The sequence below is a fragment of the Dendrobates tinctorius genome, unplaced genomic scaffold, assembly GCF_039654945.1.
Source record: "Dendrobates tinctorius isolate UK_male_01 unplaced genomic scaffold, ASM3965494v1 ptg000003l, whole genome shotgun sequence".
Classification (NCBI taxonomy): domain Eukaryota; kingdom Metazoa; phylum Chordata; class Amphibia; order Anura; family Dendrobatidae; genus Dendrobates; species Dendrobates tinctorius.
In genome coordinates, this window is record NW_027361671.1 from 81,545,400 (window position 1) to 81,568,073 (window position 22,674).

The window sequence follows — 22,674 nt, forward strand, 5'->3', positions numbered from 1 at the left end:
GGAATTATAGCTTCATTACTAGAAAGCATGTGGTAGCCGGCCTTAAAAGGCCTTAGATGATGACATCAGAGATGCTTTATGGGTAACCATAGTAAACCACTGCAGACTAGCAGACATGGAGCTGCCATAAGGGATCGGAGCAAAGCCTGGGGCTGGAGCCAGGACAGATGAGTAAGAAGAACACAGTTATTCACTTGACCATCTATAATAATAAATGCCCTAACCAGCTTCCGGTTGTAACAACTTCCGTCCAGTTGTAACCGGTGATGTCACCACACACACACGCACATATTAACCCTCAACACACCACACCGCCTCAACACACACTCCTCTCACCTTTCACCTCCACTCATGTCCACCCACTCTTTCACTCCACATACGTTCCTTTCTCTCACTCCGTTTCTCATACTCACACCGTCATCGTCGCTGCCCCGACATCTTCCTCCGCCGCCGCGATCCAGGATCCAGACGTTCTCCAGGCCGTCGACATGTTCTTGCGGGACGCCATCTTGGATGTCGTGAAATCCCGCGAGATTCAAGATGGCGTCGCCGCAACAATATGTCGCTGGCGTGGACGACATCGGGATCCAAAAAGATGGCGTCGGCGAAATCTTGCGAGATTACGCCGACGCCATTTTGGATCCCGATGTCGCCCATGCCAGCGACATGTTGTTGCGGCGACGCCATCTTGAATATCGCGGGACTTCACGACATCCAAGATGGCGTCCCACAAGAATATGTCGCTGGCATGGGCGACATCGGGATCCAAAATGGCGCCGGCGTAATCTCGCGAGATTTCGCCGACGCCATCTTTTTGGATCCCGATGTCGTCCACGCCAGCGACATGTTGTTGCGGCGACGCTATCTTGAATATCGCGGGATTTCACGAAATCCAAGATGGCGTCCCGCAAGAACATGTCGGCGGCCTGGAGAACGTCTGGATCCTGGATCGCGGCGGCGGAGGAAGATGTCGGGGCAGCGACGATGACGGTGTGAGTATGAGAAACGGAGTGAGAGAAAGGAACCTATGTGGAGTGAAAGAGTGAGTGGAGGTGAAAGGTGAGAGGAGTGTGTGTTGAGGCGGTGTGGTGTGTTGAGGGTTAACATGGCAAGAGGTGTTAACGACGTCCGCCGACGCCATCTTGCATTCGTGAAATTGCGTCATTTACCTCACGCCGACTTGCTGTGCGGACGCTTGGCATTGCCTGTACTACCATAACTACTGCTGCCTTGGTCCTATGCCTGTTTACTGCCGGTGTCTAATTACTGGACCAATTTGCCTATACCGCCATAACTACTGCCTTTGTCCTCTGCCGGTGTCTAATTACAGGGCCAATTTGCCTATACTGCCATAACTACTGCTGCCTTTGTCCTCTGCCAGTGTCTAATTACAGGGCCAATTTGCCTCTATCGCCATAACTACTGCTGCTTTGGTCATCTGCCTGTTTACTGCCGGTGTCTAATTACAAGGCCAATTTGCCTCTACCGCCATAACTACTGCTGCCTTGCTCCTCTGCCGGTGTCTAATTACAGGACCAATTTGCCTATACCGCCATAACTACTGCCTTTGTCCTCTGCCGGTGTCTAATTACAGGGCCAATTTGCCTATACTGCCATAACTACTGCTGCCTTTGTCCTCTGCCAGTGTCTAATTACAGGGCCAATTTGCCTCTATCGCCATAACTACTGCTGCTTTGGTCATCTGCCTGTTTACTGCCGGTGTCTAATTACAAGGCCAATTTGCCTCTACCGCCATAACTACTGCTGCCTTGCTCCTCTGCCGGTGTCTAATTACAGGGCTAATTTGCCTCTACCGCCATAACTACTGCTGCATTGCTCCTCTGCCGGTGTCTAATTACAGGGCCAATTTGCCTATACCGCCATAACTACTGCTGCCTTGCTCCTCTGCCGGTGTCTAATTACAGGGCTAATTTGTCTCTACCGCCATAACTACTGCTGCCTTGCTCCTCTGCCGGTGTCTAATTACAGGGCCAATTTGCCTCTACCGCCATAACTACTGCTGCCTTGCTCCTCTGCCGGTGTCTAATTTACAGGGCCAATTTGCCTCTACCGCCATAACTACTGCTGCCTTGCTCCTCTGCCGGTGTCTAATTACAGGATCAATTTGCCTCTACTGCCATAACTACTGCTGCATTGCTCCTCTGCTGGTGTCTAATTACAGGGCCAATTTGCCAATACCGCCATAACTACTGCTGCCTTGCTCCTCTGCCGGTGTCTAATTACAGGGCCAATTTGCCTCTACCGCCATAAGTACTGCTGCCTTGCTCCTCTGACTGTTCACTGCCTGTGTCTAATTACAGGGCCAATTTGCCTCTACCGCCATAACTACTGCTGCCTTGCTCCTCTGCCGGTGTCTAATTACAGGGCCAATTTGCCTCTACCGCCATAACTACTGCTGCCTTGCTCCTCTGCCGGTGTCTAACTACAGGGCCAATTTGCCACTACCACTTCATAACTACTGCTGGGCAATTACAGGGTCAATTAGTATCTGTTTACTCTACAATACTCCAGGACGCCTTCTTCACTGCCAGATAACTGCCAAATAGACTCCTTTACCTGTGCCAACATGAGTCATAACAAAAAGTATGCCAATGCCAGTGAAAGGAAAGCAGCTTTAGCACTACGACAAAAACAACGCCGTGCTAATGAGACTCCTGAGGAAAAACACCATCGCCTTGAGAAGATTAAGGCTTATAAACGCCGTCGCCTAACACACGAATCCCCTAACTCTAAATCCATAAGATTGGATGAAGAAGCCTCTGCACGCCGTCACCGCCGACAACAGACGGCCTCTTCCTCATCATTATTATTAGACTCACAACAGGATGCTTCCACATCAGCATGTGGAACAATTTACTGTTACACTTCATCCCATATGCCGTTCACTGACATAACTAATCAGCAATCTGTTTCTGCCCTATCAATACCACCATTCAATACGGATGCACAGTATGCCAATGCCAGTGAAAGGAAAGCAGCTTTAGCACTACGACAAAAACAACGCCGTGCTAATGAGACTCCTGAGGAAAAACAGCATCGACTTGACAAGATTAAGGCTTATAAATGCCGTCGTCTCACACACGAATCCCCTAACTCTAAATCTATTACATTGGCTGAAAAAGCCTCTACACGCCATCACCGCCAACAACAGACGGCTTCTTCCTCATCATCTATAATAATAAATGACCTAACCAGCTTCAAGTTGTAACAACTGCCGTCCAGTTGTAACCGGTGACGTCACCACACACACACGCACGTTAACCCTCAACACACCACACCGCCTTAACACACACTCCTCTCACCTTTCACCTCCACTCACGTCCACTCACTCTTTCACTCTACATACGTTCCTTTCTCTCACTCCATTTCTCATACTCACACCATCATCGTCGCTGCCCCGACATCTTCCTCCGCCGCTGCGATCCTGGATCCAGACGTTCTCCAGGCCGCCGACATGTTCTTGCGGCGACGCCATCTTGGATTTCGTGAAATCCCGCGAGATTCAAGATGGCATCGCCGCAAGAACATGTCGCTGGCATGGACGACTCGGGATCCAAAAAGATGGCGAGATTACGCCTACGCCATTTTGGATCCCGATGTCGTCCACGCAGGCGACATGTTCTTGCGGCGACGCCATTTTGGATCGGCGAAATCCCACGATAGTCAAGATGGCGTCGCCGCAAGAATATGTCGCCGGCGAGGATGACGTCGGGATCCAAAATGGCGTCGGCGAAAACTCGCGAGATTTCGCCGACGCCATTTTGGATCCCGACGTCGTCCACGCCAGCGACATGTTCTTCCGGCGACGCTATCTTGACTATCGCGGGATTTCACGATACTCAAGATGGCGTCGCAGCAAGAACATGTCGCCGGCGTGGACAACGTCTGGATCCAGGATGGCGCCGGCGGAAGAAGATGTTGGGGATCGTGGAGCAGCGGCGATGACGGCGTGAGTATGAGAGACGGAGTGAGAGAAGGGGTTGTATGTGGAGTGAGTGGAGATGGTGAAAGGTGAGAGGAGTGTGTGTTGAGGAGTGTGTGTGTTGAGGGTTAACATGGCAAGAGGTGTGATGCTATCGCATCCTCCCGATGCGATAGCATCGGGCCATAATCTAGTTTCTAATAAGATCGAATGTTGTGCTTTCACCCTTCAGGAATAATGAATCTCCTAAACCAGGTTTCACCTTTAAAATTTTACTCGGACCGTTAAACACCAGAGCTAAACTTAACAGCTCTGCTTGCTATAAAATTGTACAGAATTAGCGTATATACCTATGCAAACACATAGAATAAAATCTCACTTTAAAAAATGAACAGTTATACTGTTGATCCTTTCCGCTCTCCCACTAAGTAGCTTGTAAGTGTCTACTAACTCTGTCTGGTACTTTAGTGCACATCTACTAAAACATTTCCGTGTATGAAGTAAAATTCCCTTTACATGGTATTTAGCAGACCTAGATGAAATACTGAGGAGTAATAAACTGAATAATGGAACCTAGTAGAGATTTTCAACTCGGCAGTCTGGTCAGACTGTTTGCCTATCTGTGTAATGAATGGTACATGTTGTATTTACTCAGATCTGACTGATTAAAGAAAAGAAAATCATCTGGAAAATGTGCAACACAAGTTGAAATGACATCCATGTGCACTCTCGCCATTTACCATTGTGAAGACAATAGTAGTTACAAAGTCTCCAGTATTTTAGTAGCACTTATTCAATTCACTGAACCATTTATGAGTTTATAAGCACAATGGTCTTTTATTTTTCTTACTATACAGTTTTTGTATCTATTAAAATAGTTATAAAGGAAGCTGCAATTAAAATACAATTTTATGCTGTTAAAAAAAAAATCACAATTGTGGGGCACGTACATAGCGATACTCAGTATATGTGCCTTGACTAAGCAACACATAGGGGCTGATTTATCAAGACTTGCATAGCACATGCTTGCAGTACACCAGTCTTGATGGAGTAGAAGAGTCACCAAATTAATTAAGAGATGTAAAAAACGCTGTTATTTTTCATGAAACAAATAGGTGGGTATGACCACGCCTGCCCTGCCTCAGCACCTCAATAACTCCCCATCTCCAACCATTTTGTTGAAGCTGATCCAAACTGGTGAGAAAATGCCAAAAGTCGCAATTGCGACTTTTCAAAGTTTTTACCCCTCTTTTGTCTTAATGAATCAGGAACTTTGCACTCGACCAAGCCCCCCTCATCAAGACCATCCTATCACAATGATAGTGGCCTTTTATGGAGCGGTGAAGCTCTTACTAGTTACATAATAGTTTAGGCAATGATTTTGTGTCTCATTATAAAGGTAATTGCACACAGAGGTATAGGATGGGCCCATAGCGCATCATATAGGCATCCATAACAAGCAGATTTTGTACATTTATTCCCTAATGCTTACTATGAATCAATATTATATGTTCTCCCCGTGTTTGCGTGGGTTTCCTCCGGGTACTCCGGTTTCCTCCCACATTCCAAAGACATACTGATAGGGAATTTAGATTGTGAGCCCCACCGGGGACAGTGCTGATGTGTGCAAACTTTAAAGCGCTGCGGAATATGTTAGTGCTATATAAAAATAAAGATTATTATTATAATATTGGGGCTCTATCAAAAAGTCCTAAATGTGCAGCTAATTTTAGTCTTTGGGCTCATGCACACATCTTTATGCTATTTTTTATTGTTGTACACAGTCCACATAGGATGCTAAATGCATATACTTTACATGATTTCAAACGTATTTTTTGTGGAAAACATAGTTAAATCAATGAAAAGGTATACAGAATGCATACTTATGGAACGCATATGTTTCATAACTGTGCTAGACAAAATGATTATAGCAATGCCCAATATAAAGTCATGGTCAAAAGTATGGGCACGTTTTTGAATTGTTCCAGAAAATAAAGTATTTCTCCCAGAAAATTATTGCACTTCCACTTTTTTTTATGCACATGTTTATTTCCTTTGTGTGTATTATGTAAATACTTATGTCCACAACATTGAAACTTTAAAGGCCGAAAAAAAGGCAAATTGGACCTAATTTTACACAAAACCCCAAAAATGAGCTGGACAAAATTTTTGGCACCCTCAGCTAAATATTTGGTTGTACACTCTTTTGAATAAATTACTGCAATCAGGCGCTTCCTAAAACTATCAATAATCTTCTTACACCTCTCAACTGGAATTTTTGACCACTCTTCTTTTACAAGCTGCTCCAGGTCTCTCATATTTGAAAGGTGCCTTGTCCAAACAGAAATTTTAAGATCTTTCCACAGGTGTTCAATGGGATTTAGATCCAAACTCATTGCTGGCTGCTTCATAACTCTCCAGCACTTTGTATCCATCCATTTTTGGGTGCTTCATGAACTATGTTTAGGGTCTTTGTCCAGCTTGAAAACCCATGACCTAGGAGCTAAAACCAGCTTCCTGACACTGGGCACTATATTGTGACCCAAAATCCTTTGGTAATCTTCAGATTTCATGATGCATTGTTCACTGTCAAAGCACCTAGTGGGAAAGGCAGCAAAACAACCCCAAAACATCTTTGAACCGCCACCATATTTTAGAAACTGTGTTCTTTACTTTCTTTGCCTCATTCTGTTTTCAGTAAACAGGAGAATGATGGGCCTTACCAAAAATCTCTATCTTGGCTTCAACTGCCCACAGGATTCTTTCCAAGAAGGATTTTGGCAAACTGTAGTCTAACTTTTTATGTATAGATAGAACCCGGCACTCAACTTAGTGTAAAGATTGTAGGTGATTTATTCAATCCCAAACAGTAGCATTACAAAACATTTTGGTCCATACAAAAGACCTTCGTCAGTTGCAAGAGGCTATATTGTAGTCAGGTATAATAGGTAACAAGAGGGTGGATGCAGCCTTAGTTGTAGCTGCTGACACGGTATCCACTAGCTGCAGTCTAGCTTTTTATGTATCTGTGTCAGCAGCAGGTTCTTCTTGGGTCTCCTGACATAGCGTTTAATTTAATTCAAATGTGGACGGATAATTCGCACTGACACTAATGCATCCTGAGCCTGTAGTACAGTTTAAATTTCTTTGGAACTTTATTGTGGCTGCTTATCAACCATCTGGGCTATCCTGCATAGCAACCTTTCATTAATTTTTCTCTTCCACACACATCCAGGGAGATTGGCTACAGTGCCACCGGTTGTAAACTTTTTAATTATGTTGCATATCGTGCATAAAGACATATCGAGATCTCTGGAGATGGACTTGTAACCTTGAGATTGTTGATATTTTTCAATAACTTTGGTTGTCGAGTCCTCCAACAGTTCTGCTCTCCTCTTTCTGTTCTCTATGCTTAAGGCCCCGTTACACATAACGATGTCCCAGTGATCCCACCAATGATCTGACATGGATGGGATCGCTGGGACATCGTTAGGCTGATCACTGGTGAGCTGTCACATAGACAGTTCCTCCAGCAATCAGGACCAGCGAGCAAGCTGGTTTCCAATGTAAACAGCGGGTATCTAAGAGCCACGCTGCTCTTAGTTACCTGATGTTTACGTTGGAAACCAGCATCCAGCTTCGCTGATAGCTGGTCTCTTGCTGCCACACGCAACAATGCGTGCTGGCGAGTGGGAGACCAACGATCAAAAAATGGCCCAGGACGATCCTGCACGATCAAGTTATACCCGGCAGGGGGGCCAGTCGCTGATCCCGGTCACACACAGCGATATCGCTGCAGAGATCGCTGATGCGTCACAAAATCAGGATCTCGCTAGCAATCTCGCTGTGTGTGACGGAGCCCTTAGTGTGGCACACACAGACACACAATGCAAAGATTGTGTCAACTTTTCCCTTTTTATCTGGTTTCACGTGTGATTTCCATATTGCCTACACCTGTTACATGAGTTACATGAGTTTGAATGAGCATCACATGCTTGAAACCAAATTGTTTATCCACAATTTTGGAAAGGTACCAACAATTTTGTCTGGCCCATTTTGGAGGCTTTGTGCAAAATTATTTCCAAATTGCCTTTTTTTTCTCAGTTTTTTTTGTGTTGTTGCCTTATATACAAAGGAAATAGACATGTGTGCAAGAAAACATTTGCAATTGCAATAACATACTGGCAGAAATATTTCAATTTCTGGAACAATTTCAAGGGTGCCAACACTTTTGGCCATGACTATAGATTTATTTATGTTTAACTAATTAAAGAAAAAAATTAAAAATTTGCAGCTGGAAAAAAAAGTGTTCAGCTTTAGGCTAGTGCTACCTTTGGTGAAGCCAGTCACTGTATGGCTGTAGAACGCAAAATGGCAACACCTCCACAAATTGAAAGCATACAGTTGTGGCCAAAAGTATTGACACCCCTGCAATTCTGTCAGATAATACTCCGTTTCATCCTGAAAATGATTGCAAACACAAATTCTTTGGTATTATTATCTTCATTTAATTTGTCTTAAATGAAAAAACACAAAAGAGAATGAAGCAAAAAGCAAAACATTGATCATTTCACACAAAACTCCAAAAATGGACCAGACAAAAGTATTGGCACACTCAGCCTAATACTTGGTTGCACAACCTTTAGCCAAAATAACTGTAACCAACCGCTTCCCGTAACCATCAATGAGTTTCTTACAATGCTCTCCTGGAATTTGGTCTGGAAGAATGGTCTAACATTCTTCTTTGGCAAACTGCTCCAGGTCCCTGATATTTGAAGGGTGCCTTCTCCTAACTGCCATTTTTAGATCTCTCCACAGCTGTTCTATGGGATTCAGGTCTGGACTCATTGCTGGCCACCTTAGAAGTCTCCAGTGCTTTCTCTCAAACCATTCTCTCAAACCATTTTCTAGTGCTTTTTGAAGTATGTTTTGGGTCATTGTCCTGCTGGAAGACCCATGACCTCTGAGGGAGACCCATCTTTCTCACACTGGGCCCTACATTTTGCTGCAAAATTTGTTGGTAGTCTTCTGACTTCATATGCCATGCACACGGTCAAGCAGTCCAGTGCCAGAGGCAGCAAAGCAACCCCAAAACATCAGGGAACCTCCGCCATGTTTGACTGTAGGGACCGTGTTCTTTTCTTTGAATGCCTCTTTTTTTCTCCTGTAAACTCTATGTTGATGCCTTTGCCCAAAAAGCTCAACTTTTGTCTCATCTGACCAGAGAACTTTCTTCCAAAACGTTTTAGGCTTTTTCAGGTAAGTTTTGGCAAAGTCCAGCCTGGCTTTTTTATGTCTCGGGGTAAGAAGTGGGGTCTTCCTGGGTCTCCTACCATACAGTCCCTTTTCATTCAGACTCCGACGGATAGTACGGGTTGACACTGTTGTACCCTCGGACTGCAGGGCAGCTTGAACTTGTTTGGATGTTAGTCGAGGTTCTTTATCCAACATCCGCACAATCTTGCGTTGAAATCTCTTGTCAATTTTTCTTTTCCGTCCACATCTAGGGAGATAAGCCACAGTGCCATGGGCTTTAAACTTCTTGATGACACTGCGCACGGTAGACACAGGAACATTCAGGTCTTTGGAGATGGACTTGTAGCCTTGAGATTGCTCATGCTTCCTCACAATTTGGTTTCTCAAGTCCTCAGACAGTTCTTTGGTCTTCTTTCTTTTCTCCATGCTCAATGTGGTAGACACAAGGACACAGGACAGCGGTTGAGTCAACTTTAATCCATGTCAACTGGCTGCAAGTGTGATTTAGTTATTGCTAACACTTGCTAGGTGCCACAGGTAAGTTACAGGTGCTCTTAATTACACAAATTAGAGAAGCATCACATGATTTTTCGAACAGTGCCAATACTTTTGTCCACCCTCTTTTTTATGTTTGGTGTGGAATTATATCCAATTTGGCTTTAGGACAATTCTTTTTGTGTTTTTTCATTTAAGACAAATTAAATGAAGATAATAATACCAAAGAATTTGTGTTTGCAATCATTTTCTGGAAGAAACTGAGTATTATCTGACAGAATTGCAGGGGTGTCAATACTTTTGGCCACAACTGTATGCGTGCTTGGAGCGAGCTACAAATGAATGCAACTTTGACACTTAAGTAAAAAGAAATCCAAACCTGCTGGACCTCTTCCCACTCCTGTATCATCGTTTCAGGAACATGAGTGTCACAAGGTGACCACATTTACATATGTTACGCTTTGATATAGCGTTGCTATACTAAGACTTTGGCTTGACAATAATTACCTAATAGTCAAACCTACTTCTTTTTTCATTTTAAAACCAGGCACAGAGTGTTATAGGAATAAAAAAAAGAAAATACTCACCCACTGATCTCCTGCTCCTTTTCTGTAAAGCTGCCCTGGCCACTCCCCAATCTATTTGCTTACTCTTCTGGCAGATATGGTTAATAGTTGCTGCAGCCAATCATGGGCCACAGATTGGTCAACCCTACAGTAGTGTTTGGCTGCAGCAGTCATGCTTTGTTCCTACCAGCAGAAGCAGCAAAGAGACCTACGAAGGGAAAAGGAGATGTGGGGGATCTGTTGGTGAGTATCTTTTTATTATTATTTACAGTTAGATGATAGTGGGTCAATAGGTGGACAACCCCTTTAATTTTTTGTCAAAACATTATATATTATATCTAAATCGCTGAATATAAAAGATCGACAAGACTCAGGAAGCCTTCGCTTAAAGAGCAGAGCACTCAACACTTCTTTATGATGATCTTTAATATCTTTGTCTCTACTTAAGCATAGAAAACAATAACAAAGATGGCAATGATTATAAAGAAGTATTGAGTGTTCTGCTCGTTGGGGGAAACATGCAGTGCTCTTCTCCAATGACGAGAACATGCTGGGAAAGACGAAGCATAATACAAATTGACCAGCATCAAACATAGTAAAGAAGGCAACAGTTCAGACTAGCTTTCGGTTACAAATGTCTAAATATACAGGCACAAATTGAGGCATCGGGAGATGAGATTAGTAGCCTGGTCGTGTTGATGATTGATTTAAATTTGTACAATAGTCCCTGTACTTTGTTCTGTTGATTGCATATAAAACATTACAAATGGGGAATAAAGAAAAGGTTTCTCTAACTACAAATATGTAATTCATTATTTACCCACTAGGCATGATGACAAATAAATGAAATGTCTCTGCTATACATGTTATGTGTGGCCATCCAATGGTTGTGATCAAAGTGCAGAATGACAAGGGTTTTGCTAGCATATAGCGAAATTAAAGTACATAACAAAAAGTCAGAAAATGCACGGGTGGTCACTAGAGTTTGAAATTACTGAATTTTTCCCTAAAAATTTAATTGACCTCAAATCACAATTATGAAGAGCCTCTAATTGACCTGCGAATACATGTATAACAATGTGAATTCTCCTGGGAGTGTATTGGACAATTATGATAAGGAAGTGTGTAGAAAACAGAAATATTTCTTACAACACGCTCACTTTGTGAGATAGACAGTTGAGATTACATTTCTGTATTATGGATATTTTAATTTTAGGCGGGCAGTTCCTGTTCTTGTGCCTTTACCAATCAGCTTTCTTGCCCTGCAAATTCCCTCCCGTTTTACAACCTGCAGTTACACACACACACGGAGGGAGAATGCAGCTGCATACCCCTGTCACGATCCATTCTTGGATCTGTGGCAGAGTCTGGGGATTCTCTTTTATAAACCTTTTTTCCTTTCAGGCCTCGGGGGTTAATATGAGTTTTTGCTTATGGTGGCCGCTGGTGTTACTACAACTGTAGTTGGTCGGCTGCTGGGTTTTTCCCCCTCCGGTGGCCGCTGGTGTTACTACAGTTTTAATTAGTCAGCAGGTGGTGACCCTCCTTCCTATAAAAGATCATCAGCTGCTGCAGCTCCCTGTTGGTAATACTGGTCATTTGCTAACCAACCTTTGAGAAGAGAGGAGCAATCTGGAGCAGTGCGTTTTGCAGCCTATCTGGAGCAGTGGTGTTTCTGCTGAAAGCTGAGTTCGGGTGCCGTACTCTTGCTGCCTCAGGAGTATTGGCAGCAGAGAAAGTTAAGTTGTTTGCTTTTCCCTGTCCATTATTTTTCCTTGTGTTTTACTAGTACAACGGTGAGGACCAGTGTCCGCACTTGCCAGTTCCCTAGTAAGGGATAGGTGCAGGGCAAGTGAGGGACTGAGGCATCCTGGTGGGTGACAGGTTGAAAGAACCTGTATAGGGAACGTGAGGAGAGTCAGGGTTCTTCCTTAGGAGAGTGCAGGAGGTGTCCACTTACCTGTTCCATATTATAGTGCCCACCATTGTAATTGTCTCCCCAGTGTCCCCTTGTCTGTCTTGTGGTTTTGTGACCGACCGATCGTTGGGTTGCGTCAAGCAGAGCCAGACATAGGGTGACAACCCCCTTTTTATTGACTTTTAATCTAAATATTTACTGGTGGTGTATATTTAGAAAAAGGGGAACTAGAGCTTTTTGGAGTGTGTGATAGAGTCCACTTTCTCTTGAAAGGATATTTTGGAAAATATCATACTTCACTAAAATAAGTTATAGCAATTGGTACACTTTTAAAATGGTTTACATAAAATGCCATTCATAATGTTGTTAGTGTGCAATAGTCAGTCTACCCTGGGGACTGAGTGCTTTGTCTAATAGCTTTGTACACTTTCAATAATCCTTTATATTTAGAACTAGCTGAAGAGCCTGGCGCTGCCCAGGCATAGTAACTAACTGTGGTTAGTTGTAGCAAATTATAATTATCCTCCATCCCATAGTCCCGTGCCCAAATACCCATCACACATCCTCCATCCCATAGTCCCATGCCCATATACCCATCACACATCCTCCATCCCATAGTCCCATGCCCATATACCCATCATACATATTCTCCATCCCATAGTCGAGTGCCCATATACCCATCATACATATCCGCCATCCCATAGGGCCGTGCCCATATACCCATCATACATATCATCCATCCCATAGTCCAGTGCCCATATACCTATCACACATCCTCCATCCCATAGTCCCATGCCCATATACCCATCATACATATTCTCCATTCCATAGTCCCATGCCCATATACCCATCATACATATTCTCCATCCCATAGTCCCATGCCCATATACCCATCATACATATTCGCCATCCCATAGTTGAGTGCCCATATACCCATCACACATCCTTCATCTCATAGTCCCAAGCCCATATACCCATCATACATATCCTCAATCCCATAGTCCCGTGCCCATATACCCATCATACATATCCGCCATCTCATAGTCCCGTGCCCATATACCCGTCATACATATCCTCCATCCCATGGTCCAATGCCCATATACCCATCTCATATCCTCCATCCCATAGTCCCGTGCCCATATACCTGTCAAACATATCCTCCATCACACATCCTCCATCCCATGGTCCCGTGCCCATATACATATCCGCCATCCCATAGTCCCGTGCTCATATACCCGTCATACATATCCTCCATCCCATAGTCCAGTGCCCATATACCCATCACACATCCTCCATCCCATAGTCAACCATTATGACATCATAATGAGTGGCGGCGGGGCTTGCGACCTATGATGACATCAACCGTTGTGACATCATAATGAGGGTCGGGGCTTGATACGTACACACTGCTTCCCCAGTAAGCAAATAGGGACATTATGACGTCACAATGAGGGGCGGGGCTTAACGCGCACACACTTTTTCCCCCAGTATGTAGATAGGGGCAAAATTGTTTGGTGAATTGGAACGCGCGGGGTTAAAATTTTGCCACACAACATAGCTTAGGACGCTCTCGGGGTCCAGACGTGCGACTGTACCAAATTTTGTGGCTGTAGCTGCGACGGTGCGGATGCCTATCCCGGACATACACACATACACACACACACACACACATACATACACACTTTGAGCTTTATATATTAGACATCTATAGTATATGGCAGTGATGGTGAACCTTTTAGAGACCGAGTGCCCAAAATGCAATCCAGAACCCACTTCCCACTTATTTTTTGCAAACTGCCCTGAGTACTGAGGTTTTAGATTAGAAAGACAACTCGTACATTAGCGCGCTAGAGTCAATATCAAAGAGCTTGTAAGCGCTGCACTCCAAGCCTAAGATACTAGCACCAATTGTGAAGGTCTGTTCTTGAGAATGGAGAGGATTTTTAATCAAAAGTAAAATTGTAAAGTTGTTTGTTTTTACAACCACTTTGCAATTGTAGCCCTTTATCATGATGAGAACAAACCCTTTAAGGCAGTGATAAAGTATAAAGTTTAATGGGCCCACATAGTGCTCCATGCGGTATAATGGCCCCACATGATACTCCATACTATAAAATGGCCCCACATAGTGCTCCATACTGTATAATGGCCTCACACGATGGTCCATACTGTATAATGGCCCCACATAGTTCTCCTTACTGTATAATGGCCACACATAGTGCTCCGTACTGTAGAATGGCCCCACACCTTGCTCCATACTATTTAATGGCCCCACACAATGCTCCATACTTAATAATGGCCCCACATAGTGTTTCATACTGTATAATGTGCCCACATAGTGCTCCATACAGTATAATGGCCTCACATTAAAAAGTAAGTACCGTATATACTCGTGTATAATCCGACCAGAATATAAGCTGAGGAACCTAATTTTGGCACGAAAAACTGTGAAAACATACTGACTCAAGCATAAGTCAGGTATGCATCGTCCCCTAATCACTATTCGGGTATGCATAGTTCCTCATCCCCATCCTTGTCTGCATGGCTTTGTATCCCCATCCTTGTCTGTATGGCTCCTTATGCCCATCCTTGTCTGCATGGCTCCTTATGCCCATCCTTGTCTGCATGGCTCCTCATCCTTGTCCTGGTATGCATGTTTCCTCATCTCTATCTGGATATGCTGGCTTCTCATCCCTATCCTTTTAAGCATGGCTCATTATTTCCATCCTTGTATGCAAGGCTCCTTATCTGTATCCTTGCATGCATGGTCCCTCATCCCTATCCTGGTATGCATGGCTCCTCATCGCTATCCTTGTATGCATAGCTCCTTATTCCCATCCTGGTATGCCTGTCTCCTTAACCACATCCTTTGTATGCATGACTCATCATTCCCTGCGCTCCCTCGCAGTATCTTGTTCCTGTGCCAGCAGTATCTGCAGCTGAGTGATCACATGTCCCCGCTCATTAAGATAATGAATATTCACCTCTCTTCATGCCTATGAGAGTGGAGAGAAGTGAATATTCATTACCTTAATGAGTGGGCACCCGTGGTAGCCCATCAGCTGCTAGGAGCCAGCGACTGCTGCTCAAACTGTGAGCGCTATAAGGGAAATGAATATTGACCGCCAGTGCAGTGAATATTTATTTCTCTTTAGCAGTGGGCACAGGAGTTAGTTGCAGCAGCCGTCTCCTGTCTCCTGTGACCCACTGCTCTGCTGCTCCCCTTCCCCGCCATCTTCTAGTCCTGAGGAGATGACGCGCATACCCACCGGGAGGGCTCTGCTTGCCCCCTCTGGCACGAGTGCCATAGGTTTGCCACCACTGGTATGGCAAACTAATTTTGTGCCATTTGCAGCTTTTAGGTGGAAAGCATCAACATATGACCTACAGTACCTTTGACTGAACAAAGATCATTTGATGTAAACGTTAAATTTAGTGTTTGCTAAATTTCCCTTTTTACTGTCCAAACTGCATTTTAAAGATAAAATCAGAAAGATGTCCATTAATGTCTATTTTAATAAATATGTGTAAGCCCACAAAATAACTTATATTTTCTTTCCCCAAGTGGTAATATTTATCTGTTTTTTTTTATCCTGGAAATGTTTGAATATTTTACAACTGAGTATTAACATCCCCTTTGTCAATGGCGTGTATTCATTACATAGTCTGGCACTGTCACCATTGATTGTCCAGTTTTAAAGAGCATTGGAGCCTATCCGATCAACATGCGGAATGGTAACACTCAATTGTCAATTTATTCATTGACATTGACAATAACATAATGAAGAAATGGCACAAAGCCGAATGTAAGGAAAAAAAATGTTCCAGCATAGTTACTCAGCTCAGAATGCAAATATTTACTAAGCAGACTTTGTCAGAAAAGAAGACATTCTTTTTAAAGGGAATTTTTCAGCATCTTTTTCCTACCTTATCGTAGAGAAGCATAATGTAGGAAAAGATACCCTAATTCCAACGATTTATCACTTAAATTACTGGGTGCACTAAATCAGGGTTTTTAGATTTAGCATGCAGCAGAGCTGAGAAAGCTAACCCTGCCCAAACCAGGCTCTCTATACACATTGTCTATAGACAGTGATTTGGTATCAAAGGAGGTGGGGTTGGACCAGGGCCCACATGCCAGATAGTTACAGCAATGATAATTACCAGGTGATAAAACCTTCAGTGTAAGTAAAAAACAGCCAACAGCCTCACATGTGACAAATCATTGAATTCAGTGTTTTAACCCCTACCTCATGCTGTCCTCAAATTAAATAGCAAAAACCTGCTGACAGATTTCTCTTAAAAGCAATCTGTCAGTAAGATCAAACCCCACATTACGTATTTGGTCATGCAGGTCTTTGAAATATAAAACCATTAACACATCTAAATATTTTATCTGTTGCTGCATTTCAGAGGAATTATCATTTTTATTCATATGCAGATTATGCATTAAGTGCTCTGGCTGTAACAGAGCACTTGCCAAGTTTATGCCTCCTGAAGTTGTTTCCCTGCCTAGCGTCACTGATAGCTCACTGTCTTTGTGACACCAGATGAGTCAGGTAGTGAGTTATCAATCAAGCTAAATCAAGCCCAGAGCATTAAATGCACCATTTGCATATGTATTAAAATGCTAATTTATCAGTAATTCAGAAATTGATTACAAATATAAAGGCATTGATGGATTATCATTTTAAAGACCTGCATGCCCTTAGATACATATATATCCTACTGATAGATTCCCTTTGAGGTTAAACCATAAACATGAGGTGTGATCCACCAATAACATTTTATACAGCAGGCAATGCAGAGCAGTATGGCATACAGATTGTAAGAAAATATTCAATTTATCACATTCTGGAATAGGTGGTCCAGTGGGTGGTCCTAATTATTGATTAACAATGATGCACACTGATATGAGGCAACCTTCCAATCACTAACTTCCAAACCCAGAATGAGCAGAGATAAAATGAGGCTATAAAACAACTTTTCCCATAAAACCATAAATAAGTCTATTCATCTTCTTCTCCTTCATAATATGTTGCAATTTCCACGCTGGTAACCTTTAAGGGTCATTTTAGTCGATCAAATTTGCTTATATGTCTGGCATATCAAACTTACATGTATTTACATTATCTGCTTCTTATTTTAGAGAAACCTTGTGCACTTTTCTGCTCTGCCCTTGGAAAGGACCAGCCTGTTCTAGTGGCAGAAAAAGCCCTAGACGGTACGCCGTGTGGACCTGATGGCTTGGACATGTGCTCAAACGGTAGATGCCAGGTAAAACTAACTTTTAAGTATGAATTAAGAGTGATTATACTGTGAACAGTGGGATTTAGTCTCATCCACTTCTTTAGGCTGGGATCACATGATCATATATTCTGTCTGCAAGAAAATCAGATCGATTATGCTAACGACAATTGGCTCAAATTCTGCTCTGAGTTTGAGCCAAGTGTCAGTTTACTGTGATCTGATTTTCATGCATGAGAGAATTGCAGCACAGGTGCGGAGAAGACAGAGAGCTTAATTTCTCTATCTTCTCCATTCTCTGTGTCCGCCCAAATCAGACTGTGCTCAGAGGACATCCGAGTGCTGTCTGATGTTTTACTTGCACCCATAGAGTTGTATGAGCGAGCTCTTAGAGTTAACCTAAATTAGTAACTTATCTTAAAGGGGTTGTCCACTACTAGCACAATCGCTTCTTGATCTAAATGTTTAACACCGATAGAATAAAAAAGCTTACAGTTACCTCCTGTGCCAGCGCCGTTCCAGCAGTGTCGGCATTCGCATTCCAGGGGCTTCCATATGGTTGTTACGGCACGTGAGCCTGATTCACAATCAGCGCTGGCGTCACTGGTCCCGTCTTCATGTGAATTAAACATGAAGAGGAAGTCTGGGCTGCAGCTGCTCTTTCACATCCTCTTCATGTTCAATTCATAAGAAGGAAGGGACAGTGATGCCAGCGCTGATGGGACACCAGGCTCATGTGTCATAACAACCGCACAAGCACACCAGGAACGTGACACCACTGGAACGGCACTGGTATGGAAGGTGACTAAGCTTTGCTTTTTTATTTTCTCTTGCCCAATAGTGGGGTATAAGAAGGGGTTGTCCTAGTAGGTGACAACTCCTTTAAGGACAAATAAGACCCAGAATTCTTTGAACTTGAAGAAATATAAACAAAATACTGCTGCACTTGGTAATGTTCATGGCGTGATGATTTATTTTATGTCTCATCATGCAGTTGAATTTCATTTGAATCAACTAAAAATAACAAATTGTGACCCCGATACATCAAGATCGGCCCTGTTCATACCAGTCTTGACGAGAGTGCGTGTTGGAGTAAGAAGCGCTTGATTCATTAAGAGTCATTCGCATCTCAGGTGCATCCTAAAAGTATTAGGTGCCTCTATTCATCTCGCCACAAACCTTACTCCAGTTCAGGCCTGAAGTAAGATTGGGGTTTAGGGTACACCACAGCTCTTCATGAATTAGACCAACAGACTGCTCCACACCTAATTCTGTCCCTGTTCAGCCAAGTTCGTTGAAACTGGCGTGAAAACTGAACTCCGTGTTGTGTAAAAATTTGGGGACTTTTCAAAACATTTTCCCCCATATTTCTGTAGTAATCAATTTAATGATTTGGGGTCAGTGTGACTTTATTCTTGGGAAACATTGTGTATAGTAACTGTGGGTTGTAATTTTGCTTTTAGGTTCAATTTAAAAGTTCTACCTTTTATTATGTTTTGCTATATAACATACAACCTAGAACATATTTGTTGTACATCTATCCAACTTTTTTTTGCTGTTTTCCATTCTTTTCTTTTTCACTTTTATTCTGTACTCTTCTGATTCTTCTTGTGTCAAGAAATTGTTCTTAAAGTGGTTTTCCACTTCCAATGAAGGGGACCCAATTGCTTGCAGTCATGTAAAATAAAAAAGTCGGATGGTACACACCCTCCCTGGGTCCAGCACCTGCTTTTCGCTGATGCTGCGATCTCTGTTTTGGCTGCATTGGTGATGCATGCTGTAGTTGTAATGTCACCATTGCACCAAAACACAGAGACCGGGACAGCAGCAGAGAGAAGACATTGGACATGGAGAGGGTGAGCACCAGAGTTGCTGTAAATAAATTTGCTGGACGTGTTCCATTGACCAAGAGAACTGCCTTTTAACTCCCAGCATATGCATCTCTTTTTTCATTAGCTATTTGTGATGGGCAAGTAGCATCGTTGCTCGAGTCTCCCCGAGCATGCTCGGGTGGTCTCCGAGTGTTTTGGGGTGCTCGGAGATTTTGTTTTCGTCGTCTCACCTGCATTATTTGCGACTTGTAGACAGGCTGAATACATGTAGAAATTCCCTAACAAACAGGCATTCCACACATGTATTCAAGCTATCTAGCAGTCGCAAATCATGCAGATGAGATGACGAAAACTAAATCTCCGAGCACGCCAAAATACTCGGACACCACCCAAGCAACGAGTATACTCGCTCATCACTATTAGCTATTAGACAGTGCATATTTTTTAGCAATCCTTGCAAATCAAGTTGCAAATTGAATTTTCAGGGAACAGCCAATTGAAGAAATTCAGCTTGAAGCTGACCTTCCATGGATCAGTATGCTCATCACTTGTACAGATCCCATAATAACTTAAGCAACACTCAATTTGCTTTGAAAACCATAGATAGAGCCAAAATGAGCAAAAACCCTGCTGGTAGTAAAAAGTAATAGTACATATAAATAACAATGGGTACTTAGTAAACACTGCTTTGATAAAAAAAACATAAAAGCCATCCCACCATGAGAAGGCATACCCAAACTGGGACAGCCTTATACTATCTCTAATATTAAAAATTTACCATGTGTCAAATTCGACCTCTATGTGAATGAGGCCAGAGCAGGCCAGGAGCCCAAGTGTGGACACCCAGCCCTGGGAAGCCATATTAATGCAATCAGCTCAAAGCAAAGCCCAGCTTTTTCTGTTTTACTTTTCAAATATGTTCAATGCAAATCAAATTTCCCTATCAAATTTGAGGGATCTGCAGTAATCAAGTTTCTTATTTTGAGTATGTTAAATGCATTGTTTTCCTCTACTGTAAACCATTAGTCGAAGTAAGATTTACCTATAGACACAGTCATTTACAATACAAATGTATACGTTTATTAGGTATTTTTATGAAATTGAGAGGAGAATAAGAGGAAGATGTCATGGAAAGTGCATTGTAATGGTTTACTTTTTTCAAAAATTGACAAATATTTAAAATCCCTTGACCACTTATGGTGTGGGGTGGCCGATTAAATGTGCAGAGTCAAAAGCACCAATTTATGCTTGTAGGCTCTTGAGATGCTCATTTGGTAATGGATATAATGTATTGTAATTAAAACAATCAAATTAGAGGATTATGGGACAGGATCACTGACAAAGACTGGTTATACACAGTATTTTGAAGAAAATAATGTTTTCACACAGTGCTTCATGGAATTTTTGTTTGCAGTTTTTAGGTTTTTTTTTCTATGAAAAATGCTGTTTCAGATGTTCAATTCAATACCAAAAAAACTGGCATAAATCCTCCATGTAAAAAGTATCACAATTTTTTATTAAGTTAACAAAGTACATAAACAAATATAATACATAATTAGACAAAATCAGTAGCATGAGTCAGGTGTTAGAAAGCATGACACCCACGAACCAGTGTAATCTGGGATGGGAGGAGCATAAACCTGCATAAAGTGCTCTAAAGTGCTAGTGCTAAAAGATATTCATCTATCATAACTGCTATGTCTGCAATCTGCATAGAGCATAAAAACAGCAGTGTCAATGAGTGTTTGGTATTAATAGATACCTTAACAGTCACAGGGATAACATAAACGGAGCTCTTGCCCATAACTAACTCACGTGGGATGCCATCGCAGCAGCCCCAACATGTGTTTCGTGTTTGCCCTCCCTGCACATGTGATAATTACTTACTGTAAGTTGTAAATGTAACAAAATATAAACTATCAACTCTGTCTTATATTGAGAGATCCACCTGTGTGTCTTCAAAGCAGTACATAAAGTGCATTGCAGGTATGGAGAGGAAAGTACTCACCGTGAGGGCTCACCTACACGTGTGTATGAAAATGTTTTTGTTTTAGTTTGTTCCATTTTGTTTCCATATCGTATTTGCTTTTCCTCCATATGTTTTGTGTTGTCAATTTCTTTATTCGTATTTGTTTCATTTTTTTAGAGTTTTGTCCTTAACTACGCATTACAATAAATTTTACAAATCTATTCATGTGAACAAAAACAAAACTTTTAATGTGTCTTTTTAAATTCAATCTATTGACATCTATAGTCTAACATTGGTCAAGTTTACCATACGTTGTAAAACCTCTCAATAATACTATCAGTTCAGCTCAGGTCACTTTTCAGGAGACAGTGCTGGCAATGCATTATTCTGTCTGTACTTCTCCATAATAAAAGGTCAATATCATAGATACATTTATAACTTATCGTTACCAAAGTGCTCATTAACGCCTCATCTGCTCAGTAATCGACCTATCAGTCACAAATATTGAAGTATGAGTTTCGCCCTTCATACACACTGAAATTATAGTGAATATTTCATATTATCATCTTGTATACATCAAATAAAGTAAAGATTTCATAAAATTTTGTGTTATTTTCTTTTTTGTCCCAAAGAAAGTTGGCTGTGATGGAGTGTTGGGCTCCTTATCTAGGGAAGATCACTGTGGTGTTTGCAATGGAAATGGCAAATCATGCAGGGTTATTAAAGGGGACTTCAATCACACAAAAGGAGCAGGTAATGATTTTATTTTACTGTCATATGTAAAAGCATTATTATTATTATTATTATTATTATTATTGACATGTGACATGCAGAACACTGTGGTGTAGCAAACTAAAATCTTCCTAAATTTAAAGCATCACATTATCATTTTATTTATGGAAAATGTATACATAGATAATAATAGGGTTTTGGTTTTGGCATTTATCGTAAGTCATGTGACAAGACTCGTTGTAGACTCGATTTTGACTTTTAGGATTTGTACTTCCTATAGGTGCCACTAGAGCTCTAGTCCTCTTCCTCTATAAAGAGACAATTTGCATATTTTACACAGGAGCATTGCATCTTAAGTCTCCTCACCTCAGCATGCTTGCCATGTCACTCTCCGCAAGGAGAAACGTTACCCCTTGGATACACATATGATTGCCATTAATACTTGGTAGCAGCATTTCTTGTAATGTTAAAAGGCATTTTTTATTTTGAAAGAGCACCCTTAGTGTATATGCATTCAACATATTTAATACATATGTATGTACTGTATGTATATATATATAAAATAGGAAAAATAAAGCAGCACAAAAAAGAAAAAAAAGAGAAAAGCGAGTGCAAGGCCCCCAAGGCAAATACCAAACCTTAATAATAGGAGTCCAAAGAATCAGAGGCAGTACATCATTCATAATGAAAAATAAAGCTATTTAATCAGCCCAAAG

General features: G+C 42.1%; 1 protein-coding gene across 1 annotated transcript in view; it reads left to right on the plus strand.

Annotated features, from left to right (window-relative positions):
• The window catches only part of ADAMTS19 (ADAM metallopeptidase with thrombospondin type 1 motif 19), a 444,363-nt gene that overhangs the window by 301,503 nt on the left and 120,186 nt on the right, over positions 1-22,674 (plus strand). Inside the window, exons 14-15 of the mRNA XM_073557745.1 lie at positions 17,328-17,455; positions 21,859-21,979. Coding sequence (XP_073413846.1) covers positions 17,328-17,455; positions 21,859-21,979 — 249 coding nt within the window. The remainder of the gene's footprint in view (positions 1-17,327; positions 17,456-21,858; positions 21,980-22,674) is intronic.